The sequence below is a fragment of the Dama dama genome, chromosome 1, assembly GCF_033118175.1.
Source record: "Dama dama isolate Ldn47 chromosome 1, ASM3311817v1, whole genome shotgun sequence".
Lineage (NCBI taxonomy): Eukaryota > Metazoa > Chordata > Mammalia > Artiodactyla > Cervidae > Dama > Dama dama.
In genome coordinates this window covers 46,694,535-46,705,266 of record NC_083681.1, presented here as the reverse complement: position 1 = coordinate 46,705,266, position 10,732 = coordinate 46,694,535, and the positions used below count along the sequence as shown (strand labels likewise).

General features: G+C 50.9%; 2 protein-coding genes across 3 annotated transcripts; one reads left to right on the top strand and one right to left on the bottom strand.

The window, feature by feature from the left end:
* Positions 1–1,847: 1,847 nt before the first annotated feature.
* On the bottom strand, positions 1,848–6,944 carry ARFIP2 (ADP ribosylation factor interacting protein 2). Of its 2 annotated transcripts, XM_061148412.1 has the most exons (8): positions 6,822–6,944; positions 5,877–6,017; positions 5,525–5,621; positions 4,442–4,560; positions 4,044–4,265; positions 3,346–3,503; positions 3,024–3,198; positions 1,848–2,585 (listed from the first exon to the last, which is right to left on the bottom strand). In XM_061148412.1, the coding sequence occupies exons 2-8, from the start codon at positions 5,973–5,975 to the stop codon at positions 2,430–2,432; spliced, it is 1,026 nt and encodes a 341-aa protein (XP_061004395.1). In that variant the 5' UTR covers positions 5,976–6,017; positions 6,822–6,944; the 3' UTR covers positions 1,848–2,429. The 2 variants fall into 2 exon arrangements, with proteins under 2 accessions (XP_061004395.1, XP_061004405.1); XM_061148422.1 differs by lacking the exon at positions 5,877–6,017 and having other exon boundaries at positions 6,822–6,917.
* A 98-nt stretch (positions 6,945–7,042) lies between these two features.
* TIMM10B (translocase of inner mitochondrial membrane 10B) lies at positions 7,043–8,461 on the top strand. The gene is made up of 3 exons (XM_061148432.1): positions 7,043–7,157; positions 7,356–7,451; positions 7,639–8,461. The coding sequence occupies exons 1-3, from the start codon at positions 7,119–7,121 to the stop codon at positions 7,849–7,851; spliced, it is 348 nt and encodes a 115-aa protein (XP_061004415.1). The 5' UTR covers positions 7,043–7,118; the 3' UTR covers positions 7,852–8,461.
* The last annotated feature ends 2,271 nt before the right edge of the window (positions 8,462–10,732 follow it).

Here is a 10,732-nt window from a genome sequence, read left to right as displayed (position 1 = left end):
TGTTGGGACTCTGGGAGCGGGTAAGGGCTGCCTCCTGGAGGTGCCCTTCCAGGCTGTCTTGGGGGGCTCCTACGGACTATGCTAGTGTGGTCTCTGCTGAGCGGGGGGAGACCTGTGCCTCGGCGCGGATCTCTGGGCGACGGAAGAGCCCCAAAGTGGAAGGGCAGTACCCAGAGCTCTGGGAGAAGGGGCTGACGACCGAAAAAGATGGGGCTTGATTTGGCTCAAGGTGCCTGGCTCTCCCTCAGGAGCCCCTCGCGAGGAAATTATGGTTCAGGCCATCTAGCGACTCCCTTCCACCATCCAAGACCAGAGCGATTCTCAGAATCATCGCATTGTGGAAAACCAGTCCCGGTGGAAAATAATAAAAAGTGTAACTGTTAGCAGGGACTGCTTATTATGTGCCAGACACATAAGGCATCACCTTAAATATATGATCTTCTTTAATACTCATCATCTTAATAGGTAGCTTCTTTCGTTATCCGTGTTTTGCAACGGAAAGAACTGAGGGCCCTCGGCTCCCCAGACAGCAACCCTGATCACTCAGGTAGAAAGGGCTGGAAACAGGGTTTGAGGTCTGCTTGTAGGTCCTGGCTCCAGTCACGAGGAGCCTCAGAACGTTTCATGTTGAAGTATCCCAGTGACCCATAAGCTGGAGGGGGGCCTGTACGTGGACCACCCCACTCAATAATCAAACTTGTCAGATGACTGCACCTTTTGAGGTAGAGGACAATGCTGAATTCTGGAGCATTCCTTGGCCAAGGGATATAGGGCAATGGTACCTGGACCCTGACTAAACAAAAATGCTGTTAGGGAGCTTTCTTGCAACACACAAGGTTCAGGTTTGGGCTCAACACCTGGGTGCAGCAGGGACCCTGGGAAGTGCCTTGACTTCACCTGCCTCAGTTCTCACACAGGTGCTCTGGTGCCCGTGAATGAGCCTCAGGGTTCATGATTGCTCTGTAATTTGGGGCCAGGGCTAGGAGACTACCCTATACAGGGTGACTTGGGTCTGTAGATCACTATTTTAAGCCTCACAGAATTCTTTCCTCAACCCTAAATGTCCCCCATACCATCAAATTTCTGCTGATAAGGCTTCAACAGCTCTCTGTTCAAAGGGCAGTCCTTAGGCAGCCTGAAAACGCTCAGCATGATCTGCTACCTTGCCTCTGTAGCCATCCTCTAGCCATTCCCCCTTCATGTCTGCCAAGCTAATTCCTCCCAATTCCTACTCAGGACCTTCACATACACTGTCGTCTTTGCCTAAGATGCTCTTCCCCTTACTCTTTACCTGGCTGTCATTTAGTTACCCTGAGGTCTCAGCTTTCAAGTTAACATCCCCACCTCCATCCATCTAGGCTCCATCCACCATCATCCTCTATGCTCCCATAGCTCCCGGTACTTCTGTATCCTAGTATTTATCACTGTATTGTAGTTGCCTGGTTACTTGCCTCTATCCCCCACTAGGCCATAAGCACTGTGGGCAGGGACCGTGTTTTATTCCCTGATGTCTCCCCAGGGTCTCGCGCAGTGCCTGGCAAATAAAAGCATTCAGTACAGTAAATATTTGCTGTATGAATGAACAGATGATGGAGGTCGGTAGGCCCAACCCCCTCTGGGCCCTGTGTTTTAAGATACATTGTTATCCTGGCAAGAGCCTAAAGGGCAAATAAAGCTTTGGCTCCTACTGGGGCTGGGGGAGGGGACTAGGCTCTCCAGAAACCTGTGACTTCAGCTATCTGGCCCCAGCTCTCCTGAAATGGTAGGATTTTGATGTATGATTAGACTGAGCATTTATTCACCCAGACCACCCTCCTAGAATCCCCCACAAATTGACCTCACTGGGCCTGCTTTTACGAAAGGTTTATTCCTAGTGCTAGGTCCCAATCTTCCAGGGCTCTAAGCACAATTAAACTGGGTGGGCAGGTGAGGGGAGACCCATTCAGATGCATGGCCAAAAATGGGGCTCCCCATATCCCCACCCTTTTGGTCCCAGTCCCCTTCTCTGCAATGGGCACGCATTGAGGAGGGACAAAGGGTACTGGAGGCAACATCATTGGCCCAGGGGAGCCCAAGAAGAGCTGCCATTGGCTGACAGGGCCTTTTGAGGCTCTGCCATTGGTCAGGGGGCACACCCCAGAAACTGGGGATAGGCCTGAGGAGTGATGCCATTGGCCAGGGAGTGGTTTTGTCATAGCCTTTGGCTGTGGAGTGAAAGGAAAAGATCTGGGAATGAAGCCCAGTGGCCAGGAAGATAAAGGACAGGGCTGCAGCTGCTGGGCCTGCAGGCCCCTTGTCAGGCCCCAGCCAGGGAAAGGGAACCCAAGCCAGAGTGCAGGTGGCAAGGGATGTCCCATGTCCAAATCTCCCCCACCCTGGGACTACCCCTCCTGATGTCCTTCTTGATAGCCAGGTTGGGCTGGAGTGGCTCACTGCTCCTCTAGCCAGGAGGGCTTCTCAGCGCCTGGAGGCCGCAGCTTGATGTTGAACTGCTGCAGGGTCTGTTCCAGTTGTTTCTGGTTCCCAGCAAAGTAGGCGGACACGGCGTTGTGGAAGAGCAGCAGCTGTTTGTGCATCACCTTGATCTGGGGGTCCAGCAGGGTCAGCTGAGACTGGACTCAGACACCCTTTCTGAGGGGCTATGAGCCTGAACCCAGACCAGGGGCACATGGACTCTGCTCTGATTCTGCTTTTGGAGTGGGGGCTGAGCTCCACCAAGGGATAAAAAGCCTTGTAATAAGAGAAACCTAACTTGACTGGCTGGGCCAGTGGTTCCGGCACCTAAGCTCAAGGCGTGGTTTTTTCCCAGTTGTGTTCCTGGGGTCAGCAGCCAAATCCTCTAATAGAAAAGGGCCAGGGATCAGAGGGAGGGTGACAGGGAAACGTCCAGGGATTGAGTGGGCTGGGGGATGTTCCCACTCCTTAGCCAGGATGCATTTCCCCATTCAGTGATGGGGAGTTTGAGGGGAAGGTCAGTGGTACAGATGGAAAGGTGGGCTGGGTCAAAGGGGTGGGGTTAGCACCTTGTTTTCTTCCAGGAACTTGAGCTTGATGGCCACATCTCCCCGCAGCTTCTCATATTTGTCCCGATGGGCCTGGAAAGTGGCCTGGGCACTCTCGAGTCGACCACGCGTCCCTGCATCCCGGGGGCCTAGGCTCAGCTCCTCTAAGTCTGTCCGGTAGGCATCATATTCCAGCCTGGGGAGGGGGTGATATAGGCTGGTCTCCACCCCTTTGCCCTCCACACATACTCTCCTACTTTTCTCAATTCTCTTGCCCCTAAAGCTCAAACCTTCACCCATGCCAGCCAACTCCCAGAACCCTAGGCCCTGCCAGTGCCCACACCTGGCAGCCTCATACTGTTTGACAGTCATGAGAGTGTCTTCCATGGTCTTGGTTACCAATGTGTTGATGCTAGAGACAAAGAAGTTCACAGCCCCTAGCAATGTCTCTCCGTTCTTGCACAGCAGCTTCTGCGTCTCTGCATTGTAGCCAAATTCCTCCTGTGGGCAGAAGGAAGGGACAGGCCTTGAGTAACAGTCACCACCTGACTGGAGCTAAAGGGCCCGTCCTCCCCCTTCTCTCCCGGGAGGAAACAGCCAATGACACTGGAACAAGTCAGGACTGCCTCCAGCAAGGCTCTCTTTGCCAGAAAGTTAGTGGGGCCACCCTGGGGCAGGAATGTGGGAGTGGGGGGGTCTCAGATAAGTTCACAGGACTGGAATAGGGAAAGCCAGTGCAGCAGGCAAGGGAGGGGCTCTGATTAGGCTGAGCACAGAAGGCATTCTCGTCAACGCAGAGAAGGGTTACTCGTGAGGCACCTGGTGTGCTGCCTCCCCCACCGCCGCCCACTTCTGGACCTCTGTACAAACCCTTAGGCTGCCTCCACAGGTGAGTGCTGCTGGGGGCGGGGCTGGGCCCACCCTGGAGGGGTTCTCCCTCTGGGCTGCAGGAGGGAGGGAGGGAGGGAGGGAGGCTGAGGGGTGACTGCCTGGGAGGGCCTGGGCCCAGTCCCCCCACCCTCTTTGGCCTGACCAAGGCACCTGGAGCTCTGGGGACTTCTGGCTGAGGTCAGCAAAGGCGTCCCCCAGTGCATGCTGGGTCTGCAGCAGGCTGTAGAGGTGGGCTGTCAGTGCCCGGCCCAGCTGCAGGACACTCTCATACTTGCGCTTCGTCTCACGCAGCAGCTCGATCTGCAGCTCCAGCTCCAGGTCCACAGTCCGGGAGCCTCGGCCAAATCGCTCTGATAACAGCTGCTTTGTGCACTAATGGGAAGTGGGGGAGCAGGTCAGAGACCCTAGCACACTGCCCCCGCAAAAGGCACCTACCCCAGCATCCCCAGGCTTCCGAGTCTCAGCCATAGCTGGGATATTAGGATCTGGAAGATGGGGAAAAGGTACCCAGGACAGTTTGGGGGAAGGGAGAGGTGCTTGAATCCCACCTTATATGTATTGATGCCCCATTTCTTGACGATGTCGAACTTCTCTCCAGCGATGCCCCGAGCCACCTCATCTCCAGGGCCAGCAGGAGTAGCATTGTGAGATGGATGGCGGCCAGACCCTAAAGGACCAAGTTCTCTGACACCAGTCTCTCTCAGATACAATCAGACACCTCTGTGGTTCCCCCCACACTCCCCTCCCAGCACATGAAAATGACTTCCCTGAAGGAGCAGAAGCTAGAGACAATTAGATTCTCTTGGTCACTAGGAGGAACTTATACATCGTGCCCTGAGACCCAAATCCCAATACACGTTGGCCTCTTCTTAAAGTGAGGGTTGGAAAAGGGGGGAAGAGGGAGTGGCATGTGTACAGGGGTAGAGGAAACAGCAGGAAGTAGGCCCAGCATGGGTGACTGATCATGGATGGCGAGTCCGGCAAACAGAAAACCCGGTTGACAATTCCCATGTTGATTCTAGTCAGTGTGAGATTCACAACTGTTTGTTCTTCTAAACGTTAAGAGTCAAATTAAAGCTCTGAGAAGCCTCACAAAGTTCCAAATCAGATTCAGGCTCTAGAGCAGGTTAGGGGGAAGGAGAGCTGTGAAACAGAGTTCTTTGCTTGTCTTAGGTACTGACAGCAGCGGAAGGTACAAGTGAGGCTAAACTGCAACTGGGAGCAGAAGGCCAACTCTGGGAGCTGGCTTTGGGCTGAGATTCCATAAGGCTCATGCTAGCAGAGGTTCCAAGGATCTCCAAACAAAATGCAAGGCTTCTTAGACAAAGTTTATGCTCCCATAATCTAGGGCTTCCCTGGTGGCTCAGACAGCAAAGAGTCTGCCTGCAGTGCGGGAGACCTGGGTTCGATCCCTGGGTCAGGAAGATCCCCTGGAGAAGGAAATGGCAACCCACTCCAGTACTCAAGCTTGGAAAATCCCATGGACAGAGGAGCCTGGCAGGCTACAATCCATGGGGTCTCAAAGAGTCGGACACAACTGAGCGACTTCACTTTGAACTTTTGATGCTCCCTGGAACCATCCCTCTCCCCATCTCTGCTCAAGCACCCTGTCCTGTTCTGATCATTCATACCTGTGGGGATGAGTCCGTCACCAGAGCCCCCATAGCCACCAGACACAATGCTGGTTTCATTGAGGTTGGGTCCTGACACCATCACCTGCTGGAGGTCCTATAGGCCAGAGAAGAGGGGGCTTCAGGAACATAGGGGCAGCTGAAGCATTTTGGGGGTGAAAACAAGCTTGGATTGAAGCATCATAGAAAGAGCACACAAGGGAAGTCTGCACAAAATCAGAACAAAGATTTGTAAAAAGACTGAAGGGAGTTAGGTACGTTAGGGGAAGGTTACTGGAACAGAGGTGAGAGTTCAGGGTTTATGAGTTGAGATTCCTCAATTGAAACAATATGAAGAATCAAACAGAAGCACCTGCTCCAGCCCATCATCCTCAGGAAGCTGCCCAGCTTCACCGTTCCCATGGATGGGGATCTCCATTGTGGCTGCCTTCCCTAGGATCCCGTCCGTCATGGCGAGCGAAGGGACTGGAGTCAAGGTCTCCACCCCAGCGCCCTGTAAAGCCCAACACAGACAGCTCTGGAAACTGGCCAGTACTCCAAAGAGGAAGGTCTCCCCTACCATTTAAGAGGTTGTCCCAGGGCTTCAGGGTTCTGGGGTTTGGCCACCATTCTTCCCTGAACTCTGTGTATTTCTCCCCTCCAAGGTGCATATTTGTACACAGGCAAACCCAGGCCTCAGGTGTGCCTGACCTGAGGTCACGTCCCCATGAACCCCTCACCCTACCAGAACTCCGCTGATTATTCACGCATTCAATCACTCCACATACATTTAATGAGTGCCTACTATGTGTCACACACTATCTCAGACCATGGAGATACAGCAGCAAACAAGAGAGAGAAAGTTTGTGTTCTCAAGAAGCTCATCCCCATGCAGGTGTTTCTCCCCATCAGGAGATTAACCCCTTTCCCCGAGCTCAGGTGTCTACTGCCATTCAGTTATGTTCACCACTGTTTGGCTGTTCACGCTCCTTTCGTGTTTCTTCCCCTTTCCAGCAGGTGGTCTTCCCCTCCTCCATCCCATGCACCTCGTCTTCCTCGGGCCCTGCCCCCCGAGGCCTTAGTTGAATCAGTTGGTCTAAGTTCTTGACCTCTAGGAAAAACCTCTTTTTTCCCAGGACATAAGTAGGTGATCCCTTCCAAAGTCAGTTTAGTTTCCCCAGGTGTGTGAGTCTCCGCCCTCCCCCCATACACCTGGGCATCAGGTGTGTCCTCATCCTTCCCCAGGGCTCAGAGGCATCTTGCCCTCTGGTCAGGTTCGTGCATTCAACTTGCACTCGCCCATGCATGTCCCTCTCACCTCGGGCCGGGCCGCTCTTCCCCTCAGGGCGCCAGGCCCGGGCAGCGCGGGGACCTCCGGCTCCAGTTCCCGTCGCGATCCTAGCAGCAGGTCAGGGACTCGGCGGAAGTGACGTCCCCACCCGGGCAGAAGAAGCCGGCCACGTCGCAGATTATGAGGGCGGAAGTGACGTTAACATCTGGGGCAGGGCGATCCTGGAGCCAACCCTTCTGCCCCTGGGGAGCTACGAGACGTCACTTCCGGGGCGTTACCGAGAGGCTGAAAAGGAAATAACCTAGAGCTCACGCTGGTGGCGTGATGGAGCAGCAACAGCAGCAGCAGCAGCAATTGAGAAACGTGAGTGGGAGCTAAGTCGCTTTAGGGCCATGCGTTCAACTAGCATCTTGTCTGCATATCGGGAACCCCAAATAGCCAAGCATCTGAGGGCAGGGAAAGTCGGGCCGTGGGGCGCGGTCCTGGGAAAGCTCGGGCGGCGCGGTCTTGAATTAAAATGTGGCCCCTCTTTGCTGAGTTCCTTGTCCCCCTTCCTCTCAGCTGCGGGACTTCCTTTTGGTCTACAATCGGATGACGGAACTCTGCTTCCAGCGCTGCGTGCCCAGCCTGCACCACCGAGCTCTGGATGCTGAGGAGGTTAGGTGGGGAACTGAGTAGGGGAATTACCCTCGATCCTTAGAGTTAACAGTATACTGCTTCTGTCTTTCGCCGCTTCCCCTACCTCTGGCCCCGGCCTTTCTATGACCCTCGCCCCTAGGCTGGAGTTACGGCAGGACCTGACAGGACTCCTTTGACTTCTGCTTCCATCCTGTCTTCCTTCTAGGAGGCCTGTCTGCACAGCTGTGCCGGGAAGCTGATCCATTCTAATCACCGCCTCATGGCCGCCTACGTGCAGCTCATGCCCGCCCTGGTACAGCGCCGCATGGCAGACTACGAGGCTGCCTCAGCTGTGCCACATGCTGCTGCTGAACAACCAGAAACCTCTCCATCTAGCAGCTCGCCATCCGCAAACCTCGGGAAAGGAGGCGCTGGATGAAGCCTCAAGTTGAAGGAGCCAGTGGACCTAGGGCTGGGTGCAGCCTGTGTATAGCAAGTGAGGAGTTGTCCGAGAGATGGGTACTGTTGCTCCTTTTCCTGGAGCTAATAAACCCACTTTTCCTCTGTTTGGTTTATATTCTGGGCAAGGAAGTTTCGCCCGCATTGTTGGCACCATCTTTATTGTTCTGTCAGTTAGTGCTTCAGCCCTGGAAGCAGAGAAATTGCCTTCTGTATGTAGAAGGAAAGCCTATAATCAGGCATCTGGTTAAAGCAAGAGCTGAGGGTACAGTTTTAAGACTGGCAATAGCAACAAGTTGGTTGCCCCAATGATAGAAAATGGGAACTCTATCTAGCTGTCCTTAAATCTGTCTGACTTAAATGGCTTGCTTGGAGATATCTTGGAAAACAGATTAAGAATCCACAGGGTGTTTAGGCATTACCTCCTGGGAAGTCAGTAGCCTCAGACAGAGATGAAACCTGTAAGAATTCAGGGGTGTTCTGGAACATCAACCACTTCCTCAAGATGTTACTCACTTAATATTTTCTGTCTTCTTAGGATGAGCAGTTAAATCTTTAAATAAAGAAAATCTGTGTTCTTGTCTTCAGAAGCAGTCAGGAAGGGGAAAACTTGTGAAACCATGTTCTGCAATACACTCAGACTTGAGGGATAAAAACCTAAGGGAGAAGTAGGTGGTGATGCTTATGGAAAGAAAAGGGAAGAAAGTAAAATCTTCAGGACTTCTTGAATGTCACCTTATGTCTCACTTCCTGCCTGTAATCTCCTAATTCCATCTCTTCCTCCACCCCTATGTGTTCCCACTGTGCCTGTTCTGCGATTTCTAATTCCAGCCCCTCTGCTCTTTCCTTATTATTGCCCTCCGTGGAATTTACTTCTGTATTCAACAATCTGAATGACCTATCACTCCATCACTGAGTTTTCTTGCCATTCATGTGTCCTTTTTGTGTCATTCTAGCTGTTTTAACTTTTCTTCTGTTCCTCCATACCAGGTGACCATGTTTTATTTTTAAAATGGAAATAGTTCTTAGACATCGGCTCCCACGGTAGCCATTTTTTTTTTAAGTACAACCACCCACAAAGCAGATATTTTCACCCCTGTATATATCAGGATGTTGAAATTCTCTAGTAACAGACCATGTCTGAAAATGCAGATCTGACTTTAAAATCCATGTTTTCTTTACTCCACCAGGCTGCCTTTCAAAATATCTTTTGAGTACCCATTTTGTATAGGTTCTGATGTAGGTATTACCCTCACTCAACAGGTGAAGAAGCAAGAATTCAGTATGTACCAGAAGCCCACCTTATACACAGTTACCTGTGGAGAAAAGTAGCTCTCTTTATCGGAACAAATCTTGTACAGGTTTATTAAGAACCTTTCTTAACAAAAAAGTTGTTGACCGGAACTTTCCTACTGAGTGGCCTGTTTGCCCAATAAAGTCTCTTGGAAAGTATACATGCAGGTGAAACCACTTATGAATTTCCCAAGTCCCAAAGATATCGGGAACAGGGACCTGGAGTACTGTGGTGATGGTCGAAAGATTCTTCCACATCAATATTTATATAATAAATGTTGCAATAAACTTCCAATGTGAATTATCTGTGTTCCCATGTCACATAATTGAGTAATTGCTGGAGAAGGGTTAACAACACAGACTCTTAAAGCCTATGTTCTTTTTTTGTCCTTTGCTGGGTTCTTAGTTTCCTAACCAGGCAGTGAACCCCTGACCATAACTACTAGACAACCAAGGAATTACCAAGTCTATATTCTTCGAACTTCCAAAGTGTGTATTTGTTTGCTCATCTGCAGTCATCCTTTCCCTAGGCATGGAAAAATAAGTGTTTCTCAGTCTGATCCATGAGTTAGTTCCTTAACCTTTCAATCTCTTCTGTGTGTAAATATGTTCAGTACTTATGAAAAGAACCTTACTCCTACTATCCATCTTCTATTGTCACTGAAGCCTCCCTCAGGTCTTGGCATAAAAAGTGTTAGCCATTGGCATAATGAAAGCAATGTGACATTTCAAGCACAACACAATGATAAACATTGATAAAGCTTTATCATTTTTTCACAAACATACTTGAGACAGGGTTATTCTCGCCATTGTGGCTTTAGAACTTAACTGCCTGCTCATTTGTCAAGTCTAATTCCTTTGGGCCTATTCAACTCTACCACCCTCTCAGAACTTATCCTTAATAACTGCCACTCTCCTACTTTCCTCTAGTTAGACCTTCATCTTCCTATCCATCCCTTGATACTTTAAATGTTACACATACAGTCCATTCTGTTTCTGTCTCTTAGTTCCTTGGCCCAATCTCCAATGATTTCTGCTCTGTCTTAGCCACTCTTAGTTATATGCTGGCCATTGTCACCACCCTAAACTGCTCCATCTTCAAAACACTATTGCATCTTATTCACTGACTATTCCTTCCACTTTGTTTAATGAACTATTCCTCTACCATTTTTTTTTTTTTCCATTCTAGTCCTTCTTTTTGAATAAGCTGAATTTCCTTTCATCTCTGTTGGACTTTGATAAAAATGAAATATTTGTGCCTGCCTTTGGACATCTAAAAGCTGACCAAGGGGGACTTCCCTGGTGGTCTGGTGGCTAGGACTTGATGTTCCTGATTCATGGGGCCCAGGTTCAATCCCTGGTTGGAGAGCTAGATCCCACATGCCACAACTGAGAGTTCACATGCCTCAGCTGAAAAATCCCACATAGTGCAGTGAAGATCCAAGATTCTGTGTGCTGTGACTAAGACCCAGCTCAGCCAAATGAAAAGCTCTGGGAAGGGGTCACCCCTCCCCACCCCCTGCCCATACACTCTAACCCCAGCTGTGCTACCTACCACCTATAGGGGA